This window comes from Trematomus bernacchii, unplaced genomic scaffold, assembly GCF_902827165.1.
Source record: "Trematomus bernacchii unplaced genomic scaffold, fTreBer1.1, whole genome shotgun sequence".
In the NCBI taxonomy this organism is placed as follows: Eukaryota; Metazoa; Chordata; class Actinopteri; order Perciformes; family Nototheniidae; genus Trematomus; species Trematomus bernacchii.
This window is the reverse complement of record NW_022987564.1, coordinates 2,842,907-2,859,863: the sequence shown is the minus strand read 5'-3', so window position 1 is coordinate 2,859,863 and position 16,957 is coordinate 2,842,907. Positions and strand designations below refer to the sequence as shown.

The following is a 16,957-nucleotide window of genomic DNA, read 5'->3' as shown; positions in this document are numbered from 1 at the left end:
TGAGCTGAGCATTTCTGTGTCAACGCCTGCAGCAGCCAACTTCAATTTCCTTTACAATGTTATCTCCCCCTACTGAGTGGCCCTTTTTTATCCTGCCGAACACGATGAATCTTTAAGACTGGAGTGCTGAGAGGCTGGCCTAGGGCTGCGCTGCCACGGGACAATACTCCAGTCATGTCACCTTTTGGTAGAGTGCTCACATCAAAACGATACAGGATTATTTGTTCTCTCTGCATGGGCATAACGTTTTTGATGAGTACATGGGAAGGAAGACAGGGAATTGAGGCTGTGTGCATTACGAGACAGGGAATATATTATTTTATATAACAAAAAGTTCAGACTGCTTCAAGACAACAAACATTTGATTTAGTTTTTAGCTTGCAGGAATATCAAAGTTAACTTTATTCTAAATGTCTCTGGATGTGTGATACAAATGGGAGATCAAAATGCTGTGTCTCACCGTCCCGAAGAATAAACATATATATACATATAGGTTTATATACATGCATACAAACACATATGTAAACACATACATACCCATACCTAGACAGATATAACACATTAAGAGGTATAAATAAAAAGAAGGTACAACGGCAAATATATAAAAGAAAAAACGGTCTACACAAATTTGGATAGGAGACAGGTGTGAGTCTCGTCTAGTAAACTATGAATATAACAACAGTACAAATATATACAATAGTGCAAATAACAATATATACATATATGTGAAACCAAACCTCAATGTGCGATCAAGTCAATATAGACAACACATTATATCAGTGTATGTTTTTGCTCTATTTTTCAGGCGTCCAATTCACCTTCCACACGTTCCACCTGGAGAGCCCTCATGACTTCCTGTTGGTGACGGAGAACGGCAGCTTCTCCCAGCCCCTGTGGAGGCTGATGGGCTCCACTCTGCCCCCCCCTCTCAGCGCAGGCCTGTTTGGAAACTACACGGCTCAGATCCGCTTCCTCTCCGACTTCTCCGTTTCCTATGAGGGATTCAACATCACTTTCTCTGGTGAGAATGGATTTAGTCATTCAAATTGCTAAGAGGCGAATAAAAGGAAAGCCAAAAGTTCCAGTCACAGTACTGAGCCGTGCAAATTATTTGGAAGAGACCATGAGCTCTGGCTTAAAAAGGTTACACCATTAAGCACTTGTTGAGAGTGGACAAGTATGGATCAGAGACTCTCTGTAACCCCATTAATTACAAGGTTATTGACACAGTAAGAGTGATGCTTAGCTAGGAGGAGGCCACCATAAACAAGGAGCAAATAATTATCTAAGTATGTGTCCTAGAAATATGTAATTACCGCCACTCGAGAGTAAATAATGAAATGGTTAACATCAAGAGAATTGATTAAATTGAAATGAATCAATTAGGATAGAGCACAGATGGCCCTTTACCCACTGAGAGAATCATTTCACCTCCTTTTGCTCTCACAGCATCCCTTCATTTGAAATCCAACACACAGTATACAGAATATAATAAAAAAATGTAATTCCACATATCTCAAAATAATAAGCTTTCCTGGAAGGAGGCCTAAATGTTAAGAAATATGTCTTTACCCCTCATAGCCACTTGATGCTTTATTGATTTTAATAAGTAACATTGTGTTGGATGTTATCTTGGTTTTTTGAGGATATCCAATCGATTTAAACATGGTTCAACTTCCTTTGAATCAGTGTTTTAAACTTCTTAACATTTCAAAGCATAACAGAATAAGTGTTATCAGTTACATGTACACACATTTAAACATCACAGGACATGGAAGTAACAAATACAAATACTCATCACAGTTAACCTAGTGTCTTTATGTACGACTAATACTTTTGTTTTTACAGAGTATGATTTGGAGCCATGCGAGGATCCCGGGATCCCGCCCTACAGTACCAGGAAGGGCCTGCAGTACGGAGTGGGCGACGCCCTCATCTTCTCCTGTTTCCCGGGTTACCGACTGGAGGGTCCGGCGAGGGTGATCTGCTTAGGGGGCAGGAGGCGGGTGTGGAGCTCACCTCTGCCAAGGTGTGTGGGTAGGTGGTCACATGTTTATTTTTGGCTTTTGTCACTTCCCCTCCTCACACTCGCCCTTTCACACACACCCACCCACCCATTAATGTACAAAACTGTCAATCACATTGCAAGACGAGGCATTTCCCTTTCAACTCTCCTCATTATCGTCTCTCCATGCGCTTGAGTTTTGTCTCTTTGTTGGACAGCTTCAAAGAAACAACCTTTTTGACTTTGTCCAAATGATGGCTTAGCTCTAATGAAGATGACATTCAAGAGCTGAAATATGTTTATTATTGAAGTTATTGAAGTCGATCTGCAAAGATTGAAGTCACTATGTTGATCATATGATGCTCCAAACCTTAAGAGCTGCTTTAGAGTGCTTATATGTAAACACATGGTATCCTAATGGTCCTAATTATAGGTAAACCATAGGCCAAGGCATGATTGACCTTGCTGCGTTTGTCCTAATCATAGCTCTTTTCTGGATATCCAAATTGTGGACTACTTTAATTATTTTATGGAAGTATTTTTTACCATTTGCGCATTCTTTTCTGAGGTAATTTGTTCACGTTAAGATTTTGACATTTCTCCATTGGAAACAAGTAATTACAGTTTAGCAAAGCAATTTGGTGCAGTCACATTTATTTTCTTTACCCACACCAATAATATCGGATTTGTCTCTACGTTTTATCGTCAGTGTTTAGGCATGTGTTAAGTAGGTCAATCTATTTTAATGTATTATAATTTACTTGACAGCCTCTTCTGCCCCGGTTCTCGTTGCATATTTAACTGAGAAAATTAAAAATGCTGCTCTTGTTGTGTTTGGCCCAGAAGAATCCGCATTTTTAAAAGTTGATAGCGATGATGGCACATTGTTTTATTCTCACATATCATCAGCCTTATATTAGGAACTCGTTATTTATTTATACACCTCTGGGACAGTCCCATCACCTCATCTTACCTCGCTGCCAAAGATAACATTCAGGAATCATTTGTTGCTATTTAAATGTTGGCAGCTATTTTCCTACATAAAAAGCCGCCCCAAATTGTCCACTCTTTTCCTGATATGATTCAGAAAAAGCAATTTTCAAATAGAGCTGAAATTACTGTTAATCTTATTCAGATTGCATTGTGATTACGATGATGTGCCACTCAACATTCAGGTGTAGTTATCGACTTTATCCCCCTCTCCATCACCTCTCCCATCTCCCTCTGCATGACGGCATGAATAAATACTCTGCCAGTTTCAAGCATATAGCGATTGACATGTCCTCTGCTCTCTCCAACACCTCCTCTATCTCTCTTTCTGTCTCTCTGCTCCTTCTCTTCTTCTCTAGCTGAATGCGGCTCATCCGTGACTGGCATGCAAGGGGTGCTGCTCTCACCCAACTACCCCGGTTACTACGGCAACTACCACGAGTGCATCTACTCTATCCAGACGCAGCCGGGAAAAGGCATCCAGCTACGAGCACGCGAATTCAGACTGGAGGAGGATGACATGCTGAAAGTGAGGGGGTGGAGGGGAAGTGTGTGTGTGTGTGTGTGTGTGTGTGTGTGTGTGTGTGTGTGTGTGTGTGTGTGTGTGTGTGTGTGTGTGTGTGTGTGTGTGTGTGTGTGTGTGTGTGTGTGTGTGTGTGTGTGTGTGTGTGTGTGTGTGTGTGTGTGTGTGTGTGTGTGTGTGTGTGTGTGTGTGTGTGTGTGTGTGTGTGTGTGTGTGTGTGTGTGTGTGTGTGTGTGTGTGTGTGTGTGTGTGTGTGTGTGTGTGTGTGTGTGTGTGTGTGTGGCATTGTTAGCATATCTGCATGTGCACACCTGATCATCTTAATGCAGATGCTTCCTCCCACTCTGCCTCTCTTCCTCCCAGGTCTTTGATGGCAGCAGTAATAAGGCTCGTCTGCTGGGGGTGTTTACAGGCAGCGAGATGCTAGAGACCACTTTGAACACCACCTCCAGCTCCATGTGGCTGGAGTTTGTCAGCAATGCGGATAACACCAGCAAAGGCTTTGAACTGCACTTCATTAGTGAGTAACACACAAACACCCACCCTTCTTTACATTTAACATTTGCATTTTGGTACAGTTTGTTTGTTTATGTGCTTCCAACTCTCTCTGTTGCCTCATCAAATCCATACAATTTTTTTGTTTAATAAAACTTTCCTACTGCTGTGCTGTACTGTCCTTCCTCACCTTACCCTCTGCATCCAAGGTTTCGAGCTGGTGAAATGTGAGGATCCAGGTGCTCCTCAATTTGGCTACAAGCGGGAGGACAAGGGTCACTTTGCAGGGAGCACCGTGTCGTATAACTGTGACCCAGGCTACACCCTGAAAGGACCCGAGGTGCTCACCTGCCTGAGGGGGGAGAGGAGGTCATGGGACAGCTCCCTCCCACTCTGTATGGGTGAGTCTGATGGTCCTTAGGGGATTAGAGAACTGTGTCCTTGCTGTTTAGAGAAATATTTGTTTATTTGCCAATATCATTTTGGGTTCTTTAGATTTGTTTTCTCACATTTACAATGTGTACAGTTTTGTACCTATCTCTGTAACATCAGTCTGTTTGTGACATGGGAAGTACTACATAAAGTAAAAGTATGTATTGTACAACCATAGAAACATATTTCAGTACAAGATTTGAAAGATCTGAGACATTAATTCTGTCAACAAAAAGTAATTAAAGTATTAAAGCTAAATAGATTGTTTTGCAGAATAACCACTTTTTTGATTCAGCAGTTTAAAAGTGCAGATGACCAAGTTGTAGTAAAGATGTGTTGTTTAATGGAGAGCAAATCATCACGTTTCGTGGGAGAATTGTTTGGATGCAATTGATCTACTAGCTAAGGCTTTCACATGTAGGATGTATTGTAGAAATATGAAGAACGGCAGACTAAACATACTTATGTAAATGCAAAAAAAGTGTTGATTGCAACACATGACCAAATGTACATCTCACACCTGGTTACATCAGCTACCAACTGTCCTGTAATGTAAGGCTATTCTCTGCTATCCTGCCTTACAGGACAGTGTGTTATTACCTTTCCTTACATCACCATCGGTTTCATAATGCTATGTTAAATTAAGCTAATAATCCAGGTTGCAGCATTGAAACACATTATATTACTGTATTTATCAGTGGCTGCTTTAGTGTTTGGCACGCTACTAATCCTTACCAGTTTTTGTTCTTTCAGCTAAACCAACATGTCTGACCTAGTTTTATTTCCATAACAATGTGAATTGGCTGGTGCAGGTTGAGGGAAGCTCTGTGGTTTGTTATAGCTCTGCTATTTTGGGCCATCCATTTGGTTGCTTTCCCAGCACCTTATTCAGTGCATTATCTCATCAGGAAATGACTGTGCTCTATTCCGCTCCATAAATTCATATTGCATCCCGATTGCAAAGACTCCCTTTTTGCATTATTTATTTTCACTAAAATAAGACTCTCCCCGTATCAGTAGCACACCGAGCACATAGGCAGGTATTAACCCATAACTGTCTGTGGTGGAAAGACTTTTAAAATTAATTTTATGGAGATAATTTCTCCATTAGATAGTTTACCCATCTGAGCATTCGGTAGGGTTCACCTACAGTTCACCTGTCAGTCGTTGGCAGCTAACACTAACATGGTCTGCTTTATTATGTTTCAAAACTGACATACCTACGCACACATACTGCCCTATATGGTTTCATGGTAAAAGAAACGCAGAGCAATCTTTTCCAATCTTCTCATGGTAGACATTTTGACAGAGTCTCTCAGAAAGCAGCCAGAAGCTCGTTAAGGAAAACGGGCAGGTTGGTGTTCTTTGACACCCGCCAAGGTGATTAGAATAATATCTCTTGGCTCCCATTTCAACTCAAACTGACAGGCAATTTCATGACTAGGTATAAACAACATCCAACAAACTTTATATCTCTGAACAGGTTTGTCCTCCCCGTGCCCCTTTTTCGCTGCAAATGATAGCCAAACAGCCAGAGTGAATTTGGGAGCAGATGAGGGACTGCTTCTGTTTGTAATGGTGGGATTATTTTTGGAGCAGCGGGGACACTCTGAACACAGATGAGAAGGGTACATCGAGCCGGGGAGGAAGGAGAATGAAATTGAGTTGAAAACAATAGGAAGAGTTTATTTCCTGAAAGTCACGGAAGAGGAAAGTTGCAAGGTTGAAAGCCTGAGCAGCGATGTGTTCGACCCTGATGTGGGAACATAGTCGTATGATAACACAACAAACAACAATATTGCTCATAATTACAGTCCCTATCCAATTTATTTTTGTTAATTAGCAATTTGCACCGTTTTACATTATTTGTATCTGTGTTTAAGTAAAGTGATTGTGTTATTATTTATTAGGATCCCCATTAGCACTATCATTGGCTATTCTTCCCGGGGTCCACACACACACAGTCAAACATACATAAAACAAAACAAAAACAGCTCATAATTTCATGCAATTCACAATTCAATATGTATTGGAAACAAAATGGATCATCCTATTGTAGCCATCATTAAGTATGTTATGTGTCTGTTTGATATGTAAAGCGCCACATGCTTTATTTCCATATATCAAACTTTGATATATGTGTAATGATACATACAGTATGTCTTGTGGGGAAATGTACAGAGAAAATGGTGGGACAAGAAGAGGCAGAATCCAAGCTGACTTGTATAAAGGTGTATGTGCAGACACAGATTGAAGGGTAGAGTAGCTGAGCGAGTTACACTGCCATGGCAGCACTGAGCTGTAGTTTCTTAGGTCATAAGGCAAGAGGAAAGAGATGGCTTTGTCTCACAGTGATAGATCACCCTCTTCACTTCTCACTCCATAAAAAAAACAGCAAGTTTCTTTCAACAAGAAAAGCATAACAGAGGGGGAAAAGCTTGAAGAGAGAGACTAAAACCTCTTCCATCTTCTCCCTTTCATTATTTTCGCATTTTTACTTTCCTTCCAATATAGTGACATAAGAGAGGACAATCCAATATTTTAATTATTTCATAAACTCTATTTCAAGTTTGTGTTTTGTATTGTGTGAAAACCGATCAGAGGCCAGCTCTGGTGATTATTGCAGTTGAAATGTACAACGCCCGAGGGAGACGAAGAATGTGAAGTAGGAGGGCAAGGAGAGAAACAAAGCATATTTGCTTACGCAAGGAAAGGCATGTTTATCAAATGAAAGGTGACAAATTGTTTACGGAGAAACAGCTTGTCTGTCTGATGGTGTGATCTTCTCTTTGAGTGTGAGCGCTGTTTTGTTCACTTAGTTAGTTCCTGAGTTGGTTTCTTGCCAGCCTGTTCATGCGTGTGTTTTCTGCTGTTGCCGTATTTCAACACAGGGTCTATTTTCATGAGATTGATGTCACATCATCATCATCAGCATGATTTCTTGACCTCCATTTTTCCCTTGTTTGAAAGAGCTATTTTCCTCTCAGTGGAAGAAAAAGGAAAGTAGAAGACTTGTACCCTCTTCTTGTCAGATGAGATGACTTCAACAATCTTAACAAAAACACTTTAAGTCTAATGTTGTTGAAAGAACATTTTTTTTCATTCACTTTTTGGATGAGAGTAGGAGGGGGTAATTGAAGGGGGGCTGAAAATTGCTTTTCAGTCACAAAGCCTTTCTGATGGAAATGTATTACTTGAAGCTGAAAAAATACCTCCATTCTTCCCACTGTTCCTGAGAAAATATTGTGGCCCCTGATTTTGCTTTGTAGTATCAGAGATGCATGATTGTCAATATCTTGAGAGATGGAGCTCATGTTTGATGTCTGTTGAGCTCCTCAGGGGGGCTTGTTGAACTGTGATATGATACTAGAACCATATTGTCTACAAACACTACACCTATTGCCACAAACACTCCCATAAGCATCTCAATGACAATACTCGGATGTCTTCCACTCTTTCGGTATGATCATAGTCTCATGTTGTCCAGTAGATGCTAATATCAATGACACCTCCGAAATAGGAAACATGTATCTATTCTGTACATACTTGGAGTATACATATTTATAGATTGAGCCCTAAAATGCCTTTAACTCACATGAAAGGGGCCTTATTACACTCCTATCCCAGTTAGTTATTTGTGTCTCTACTGTGACATGTCTCTATGCTTTAATGTTCAAAAAGCTCTTTATTTTTCTCATACTGCCTGTGCTGCAGCACCTATTTTCACCCTCTGTCTGAAACCAGAGCCCAGTCTGCTCTGATTGGTTAGCTTGCCGGCTCTGTTGTGATTGGTCAACTGCTTAGAGATGTCCCGCCTCTTAGCCTATCATGTACAATGTGTTGGAGCACTAACCAATAGAAGCACAAGTGTTACAATGTACAAATAATGTCATTATGTTACGGAAGTCCACTGAGGGGACCCATGGAGGTGTTCAGACAGGGTGGGGGGGTTTGGGAGAGAAACTCCCTCTGTAGGGACGTTTGTGATTTTAGCCGTTGCAGGCCATTTACATGCACAGCAACCTAAATACCACACAACAGGAAAGGGAAACCCCGATAAAAGCATCTTAGGGTCCCTTTAACCCCAACCCATTTTTCCATATCAGTGAAAATGAGTTCTTTAAACATATTGAAAGTTATGTTGTTCCAGTCCATCAACTTTTAAAGGTAACAGGATGAGGTCATTTGTAAAGTTGGTGGATTGCCTTCACTGAGCCAAGAGGATGCACAGAGTATATTAAGTTGGCTGCTCTCCCTCTTATCATTCAAATTGCAAACAAGATGATGACGCACGTCAAACTTTAGCGTTCGACTATACCATGTCAATAATTAATAATGATGAGAGGAAACCGGCGCGATGCACTTTACTGGAAGTGGGATAATGCAGTTTCTGGCATGTTAAGTATGTTAATCTTGCCGTATCCTTTTATTAATTTGACTTTCAGAACATTGATGCGCTTGTACTTATTTTACACCTTTTCTTTTCCTCTTAGCATTAATTGCTCAGCTCCTTAATCTGTCGCTCTCTCTGTTCCTCTTTCCAGCGGAGTGTGGGGGCGCCCTCAAGGACGAGCTTTCTGGTCGTATCCTGTCTCCGGGCTACCCAGCGCCCTATGAGCACAACCTGCACTGCATCTGGACCATCGAGGCCCCCTCTGGAAGCACTATTAGGTCTGAACAACTCTTTGTTTCCTTGTTCGTGCCTTTCTAGTTTTCTGATTACATTGTTCTTTTCCTGGGCTTTCTTTCTTTCAATCCACCACCTTTCAATATACTTCCAATTTAGACCTCCTTTTTGCTGTGGTATTCATCACTTTCACAGGCTGCTGTGTAATCAATCTTCAGCGAGCTGCTATTGGCCAATAGTTGAGTTACTACTGGGTAAGGGGAAATGCCACCTCAGAGCCTTAAGAAAGTCAAGTGTTGGGCTATGATTGTGTGTTCTATGCTTTACTCTCTTGGATTTGACTTAATGCAAGTAAGCAAAATCCTGCAAGACCCTGTATCTAGCATGAGGTTTTTGATGATAGCTTTCTAGAAAATGTAAACTTAGGTTATTCTCTAGCATCATATTTGTTTCCATTCTTGCATATTTTTTTTGTGATCAAAGATATTTCTCTCCATATGGTTAGGGTAGTGGCAGCAGTCCTTTTTCCACACCGTGCCCTGCAGGATCCCCCAATATTTCCTTAATGTGTTCCTGAGATGCCGCAGGGTAGTGATTCCTAAAAGGTTGTGCTGGGAATAATACTCAATACTCAATACACAATCAGCCTATTACCCCAATTGTAACAGCTAGAAAACAATTTTTTTGTTGTTCTGCATCAGTAAATGTATTGTCTGAAGTTATAGGAATTTAGGAATAACTAGCTACATGCTTCAATTTCCTTCAAAATTGCTTCCATCTGTCACTATTTGCCTTCCTCTATTGACTCTGCGTGCACTTGCGTGCGCCTGCTTTGTATTCATTCAGTGCATTCACTCATGTATGCAAATGTTTGTTGATGTGCCCATTCCTGTGGCTCCTGTTCCAATAGAGCTAACCCTCGACCAACTTCCTATTTCTATTCTGAAGTTTGAAAATGTGCTTTATTTAATTCAAGCTTCTTATACTTCAGGCAATATTCTGCACTTGATACTCAAACAATAAATTGCTCCTTTTTAATAATACACATATTTTGATGCTAAGCTCTCAATTCCTTTTAGCAATACATTTTTGCTATTCATTTGAACTTTTCTCAGAGGTGTTTTTGTCTGTTTGTATGCTCTTTCAGTTGCCAGTCTGGATGGACCATTGTATAGTGTTAGTTCCCATGTACAAAATATGACATTTTTTGCAAATGTTTACAACCTAAAAGCATGAAAGACCATTCAAAGTCAGAGTCTTTTCAGCCATCTGACAGTGAACATTTTTTTTGTCCAGTGTGCAAGCAATTCAAAATGTTTGAACATACAGTAGATAGACAGATAGATAGACAGATAGATAGACAGACAGATAGATAGATAGATATATAGATACATCAAGTACATACTGTAGGATACATTTTAACAAGATTTTGTCCTTGTGGAAAATAGACATTTTAACCCCGTATGTGTCATTCTCCGTCCATTAAGCTACTCAGGACAGCAGACATGTGTCAGTCATAAATCAGCATGTTTATGATAACTCCCATGTTTTGACAGCATCGAAATGGTCGGCCATTAAGCCACAAACATGGAGCTAGCATTGTGTTGGACGTGTTTGGAATATCAATGGTGTGCATGCACTGTCATAAAGCAGAGCAGTAAACTAATGAAATAAGTGTGTAAGCCTAGGTACATGTGGGAACAGTGCTGTGAAGGAGGATACTGATTAATCCATAAATGCATGTGTACATGAAGGAGCATGTGAGGAGGCGATGAGCACAATAGATGGTTTAAGTAGGAGGGATATAATCTCTCTTCTCATAAATTGAATTAACTTCTCCTAGATAATCACTTGACCATCCTAGTGGTGCATGTATGACATTTATGAATCCCGGCACTTTTTCTAAACATTCTATAAATAATAATTCACCAATGTTAGGGGATAGGAAGTCATTCATAATAAACGTACATGATAGTGATCATATTCAATAACTTTTAACAGACAGCAGCAGAAATGTATATCTGCCCTGGTAATATCATGCAAGCCTTTTAACTCAACACACTCCAACACTAACTCATTCTTGCTCTGGCACATGTTTTATGTTAAATCCAATATGAAAAACACATCTACATAATACTATCAGATAGCACTGTATACTTTATTTTCTTCAGTTTGCCATGTCGTTTCTATAAATGTGCAACGTTCTGTTTGATTTTCTGCATGGATCTATTTGTGTGTGAGTGTCGTCCCATAGCTAGCCCATCTGACATTCCTAGGTCCCTCCTGATTGCTAGTTTTGGTTCATTAGTGCCTTCAGCAACTCTGGGTCCCCGGCATTCCTCTGCAAGGTGCTATGCTCTGTATCCATGCCTTTGATCCTACCCACGCAATTCATTATTGAGACGAATTTGCAATGCATTAGCCCGGGGATTCCTTGTATATCAAATGTTGCAGCCGAAGGTAGCATACAAATTAAACCGCTGCGAGTTTGTGAGAGACCAGGAGATGTGCCGAGTGACATCTGAAAAGCCCACAACTGGTTTGCGGGGAGTTATGGATGGATACGGAATATAGGTGGGAGGCAGAGAGAGGAATACAGACATAAAGATATCATAACAATAAAAAAGCAATCGAGAGGATAAGGGAGGTAATGAGCCATTTCAGCGATAGAACAGTCAGTGGTTAATGCTGCAAAGATCAAAGGAGGGAGGTAGGCTACACGGTACATGCCCACAGGTTCAAGCACTGTTTAAAAAAGATATTTTAAAGATATTTTTCTAAAGTTATAACTCAGTGCCCGGTTGTTTGTTCAACACTAGTGAGGGAGGTTAAGAGAAATAGACAAAAAGAGGGATATTTGATTAAACTGCCAATTTGCCACAACCCCCCAAAAAAATCCCCTCCGTTCAGTCCATGGAACGTTAAGGGAGAATGTGTGTGTGTGTGTGTGTGTGTGTGTGTGTGTGTGTGTGTGTGTGTGTGTGTGTGTGTGTGTGTGTGTGTGTGTGTGTGTGTGTGTGTGTGTGTGTGTGTGTGTGTGTGTGTGTGTGTGTGTGTGTGTGTGGTGTGTGTGTGTGTGTGTGTGTGTGTGTGTGTGTGTGTGTGTGTGTGTGTGTGTGTGTGTGTGTGTGTGTGTGTGTGTGTGTGTGTGTGTGTGTGTGTGTGTGTGTGTGTGTGTGTGTGTGTTGTGTGTGTGTGTGTGTGTGTGTGTGTGTGTGTGTGTGTGTGTGTGTGTGTGTGTGTGTGCAGTGTGTCTACTAAAGCTAGCATTGACAGCAACAACATCGCTTAAGGAAACTTTTTTAAGGCGGATCAGCCTTAGGAGCCACACATAGCATTTTTCCAATGCAATGCAGCCCACATTTGTTATGCTCCATCACATACATATTGCCTTCAGTCTTACATAAATATGCACATATATTTTACTGGGTTTGCTCACCCCAAAAGACAATGTTATATAATGTATTTCAAGTGTGTGTGTGGGTTTGTGCATTTGTTTTTGGACCAATCAAAATAGCGATTTTTAGAAAAAGTGTAGTAAATGGGTATGTTGAGAATACAAACTTGGATTTTTGTCTTTTTAAATTAGGTTCAGGTTAGAGACATTTCTTAGATGATGGTGATGGCTAGGGACAGAGTAGAGTGATAAGGAATGAATGTGGAAAATGGATGGTGCAAATGTGTGGGTGTGTGGATGTTCTTTAACCTCTACTTTAATCTCACTGATTCACTTTCCAATTTCCAACCTTTTCTTGCCTAAAAATAATAGCGGCTGTCCTTTTATCTGAATGGCTTACACGGCATTACATCATGTGCCTTTGCCGTACAAGAACTGGACAAGACGGTTCAAGTGTCGACACAACACCCCCATGTGTTGGCTGATCTGTCTGCTGTGCTTGGTGTCTTCACATGGATGTGTCTCCCTGATGGATGAACCCACAGGGACAGGCCCACAGAAGCCACACATATTGATGAGGTTAGCTCCGAACATGCGATAGGCTTTATACACACATTCTCAATTAGTGGTGAAAAGCAGGCAGTTGGAAGTTTCGTCGACATCTCTGTTCTTCCTCATCTTCTCATACCTTACTCGACACACATCAATACACCCCCTCACATACTTACTTATTTATCGTCTTCATGCACACATACACTGAAGACTCCCCACAGGAGTCTTGATTGCAGCTCCACTGTTTTGTATTCATGTGAGAGAGTCTCGCCTCTCGATTTCTCTCTCTGTTTTCCTCATATGAATACAAAATAATTTAGGCAGAATCAAAAAAGACCTGATGCATATTTTCCGTCCCTCTCTTACACCTTCTCATCTCCTCTCGGCAAATCCTCCGATACTTGATTTAGGAAGGGAACAAGTATTAAGGAAGGTTTTTCCTAAACTTCAAAACATGGCTTTCTATGGTTTTACAAAGCTTTGACAGCGCACACTTTTCTTTTCCTTGCTGAGAAATACAGTAATCCTACTTCTCTCAACCTGTGGTTTTATTCCTCCCTCCTCTAACCCCACACGCTCCACTTCACCCAGCAGCCTTTCTCTTAAGAGGAGAAAGTGTAAAAAAAAAATGGACTTTCCCCTCACACTTCACTTCTCAGATCCTCTGCAATGAACAACTTCCTGAGTCTGGCTTTCCAATTGAACAAGTGTGGACCTGTACACACACTCTGCTCTCAGGCTGCTGTTGCAGGAGGTTCTGCATCAACAACCAGGGCAATAAAGCAAGACAAATAAGTAATAAACAAAAAGATAGTTCAAAATAAAGAGAGCCAATAAGATTTCTTCATTACAAATAAATGAAAGTTTAGTCTGCAGCCCTCACACCTACTGAGCAGATGAAAGACGGATAGATCTCACAAGCCCCTTTCAACATTTGTCTTGCTTCCGGCCAGCATCGCTCTTATCCTCTCCCCATCTTCTCTTTTTCACCATCTCCTTATCCCGGCTTCACTCTCAAAAAGTGACAAGGAGAGATGGGCTATTTAGATCTTGTATAAAAGGAACCAATTATCCTAACATGCAGCCCACGTCCATCCTATCCATCCGACTGCTCAGCACAAATCCCTCCATCCTTCCGAGCTTCCTCTGCTCTCCATCAACCTCTTATCCTCCTGCCATCATCCTCTTCTTCAGGCAGCGCGGCAATGATTAACGCTGGTCTTGTTTTTGTTCCCTCCCTTACCTTCTGCTTTCCCTCAACGTACGTCTTACTTACACCCATCCTTCCATCTTTCTTTCAACACATACATCTGAACGTAGAGCATGATGCCATTTGGTGTTTGACAGTCCTGAATGTTGCATTAAAAAAAGCACAGGAGCATGGATCCAACACATGATTGGTGTTTGATTCAAACATTGCTCATGCAAATCAGCCATATGTTACACACATTCACATTAATAATTCAAGCAGGAAGGTATAACTGTACATACATCTGAAAACATTCTCTTGATGTTTAACTGATGCGGATACATCTTTGAAAACACCTCAGCATCTCCTGTCTAGAGTAAGGGGAGGTGGAGCATAGGGTAAGGGTTACTAGTACCTCAGGGTTAAAGAACAGCATTTACATCCACTGCCTGAGGGGCTTACATGACAGGGATGGAGGCCTTTTAACATGAGCTTTGGTCACTGAAGAATGGAGACAAGCCACGATGGTGGATGGAGATCACACAACTGCAACTACAACCTGAATGTAATCATGTATATTATATAATGCTAAAATAAACCTGGACTGGTATACAAGTTACATCAGAGACTGTACAGAAATCTGATAATTAGCACTGTAGAATATCAAACACCTTTTTTGACCATGGTGTTTTACATAATTCTAAAAATATTTGATATTTGGTGATCTTTTGTTATATTTTATTCAGATAATTTAGCTTCTATTTTGTAACAAGAAAACTAATTGTAGATCAATTCCGAGTTTAACATTTTTTTTTTTTAAATGTTATTCTCCAACTCACTAACACCATCTTTAAAGATAATTAGTTCACCTTCATTGTATGTATTTCTGCAGATTTCATTTATGAGTTTGCAGAAATACATCAAAACTCTAAAGGTGTTATCTGCCAAAGGTTCGGCACCTTGCTCTTGTCTGCTGCGCTTCAGGGTCAATAACCCTTCTGAAGTGCTCCCCCTCAGCAGTACTTGCTAAAGAAGTATCACTTTCACACCCACATGTTCTGATTCAAAACCACTGAGTTGTTGACACTGGTTGTCTTCTCTAACTCTTTATAGTCTAGAAACGTTGGTATTAGATTCTCAGTGCCACAAGAGATATCACAGATGTGTGCCTTGTCATTTAGGTTGGGTTAGCCCAGAGTATTGAGGAGAAGTGAACGGGTTAAGCTTGCTCTCGCTCTTCTATCTCCTCCCACAGCTCATGCTTTAGTTATGTGTTGCTGTTTTTATGCCTCCGCTCATGCTACGGCACAGCCAGAGGCATCATGTTTTCAAGTTTGTCTGAACCATTCTAGTGGACGCAAGATCTCAGAAACACTCAAGGGTTTCTGGAGTCAAGGGTGAACTGATAAGATGTTTTTGGTCAAAGTGTAAGATCACGTGACCCCAAAACATTTTGGCAGATGCTATTTGCACACGGGTTGTATATAGCCACATTGGGTTTTTTCAAAATGAATATATTAGAATATAATTCATTTACATCCTATATTGCAACATGAACACAACTTTTCAAATATATAAACCTTTGCATCACTTTTAGAAATCCATTTTCAATCACCTGTTCCTCACAATGTTACAGGAGAAAAGTGAAAGGAAACTATTTGCATATTTTACCATCTCATTGAAATTACACAAACAGTGAGACGACAGCGTTTTTGTAAAAGCTATATTTTGTGTTTCATGTAACCTACCTTTTTACATTTGTAACCTTCACACCAAAGACGCACTGTCAACTCTAATTTGGACATGACTTTTGGAGCGTGCTTTGGTGCCAAGTAGCCTAATTCTAAGCTATACTGCATTATGTGAGGAAGGGGGTTTGGGGCAGGGTAGGTGTAAATAGCCAAATACCTGTTGCTATTCACCCGGGTGCAAATAGACACGGAAAAAATGTTTGTCCACAACTTAAGAATCCTTACGCTAATTATGACCATTTTTGCAGAAATGCCTTATCGGATTAAATGATGACGTTATTACACATTTTGGACAGACATGGATGTGCATTGCATATTGACTGAGTTGTGGAAACATACAACTGCCAGGCGGTAATTCTAGGAGCAATGTTATCATTTCAGACGGGCTTTGGGCTTTTAATGACACTTTTATCCAACTAACAATGAGGGTATTCATCCATAGGGACACACATTTAAAGTACATAAGCTTCAGATAAGCCACATTTTTTTAAGTGCTACATACAGAAATATGTTTTAATTAGTAGATGTTATTGGCCAATGCACAGTGGCTACACCTTCGGCAATAACGTGTATATCAAAGGCTGTTATGTAGACTTCAGTGATTATTAGCTAGATAACTGTACACAAAGAAACGAGTGCGGAGAACAGACTTATATTTATGCCAGTTCTTTGATAATAAAAGCTGAAACCTGCAATGTGCTCCTTTGAAGAGTTACAGAGGTAAATGCGTATACCTCTCTCCCTCTGCCTCGGTTTAAATAAAGGCATGTAATACAGCATATCCCTTAAAAACATACCTATCAGTTTGCATTTGCGTGAACATGCACTCATGCGCCTGACTGCACGTGTTTGTGTTATGTGCACTTCTTTACAGGCTTTGCAACAGGACTTGTCAAGTAGGTTATGTACAGTATCCACACACACCGCATATTGTTGAGTCGCCTCTGGCGGCTGCTCACACATCAGACAATATGAGCATCGGATGCTGACACCAAT

The 16,957-nt window shown here is 40.6% G+C and overlaps 1 protein-coding gene across 1 annotated transcript in view; it reads left to right on the top strand.

The window, feature by feature from the left end:
• Positions 1-16,957, top strand: part of csmd2 (CUB and Sushi multiple domains 2) — a 231,318-nt gene that overhangs the window by 138,946 nt on the left and 75,415 nt on the right. The window contains exons 21-26 of the mRNA XM_034125465.1: positions 806-1,021; positions 1,849-2,037; positions 3,355-3,524; positions 3,882-4,038; positions 4,223-4,414; positions 8,990-9,116. Of these exons, the coding sequence (XP_033981356.1) occupies positions 806-1,021; positions 1,849-2,037; positions 3,355-3,524; positions 3,882-4,038; positions 4,223-4,414; positions 8,990-9,116 (1,051 nt within the window). The remainder of the gene's footprint in view (positions 1-805; positions 1,022-1,848; positions 2,038-3,354; positions 3,525-3,881; positions 4,039-4,222; positions 4,415-8,989; positions 9,117-16,957) is intronic.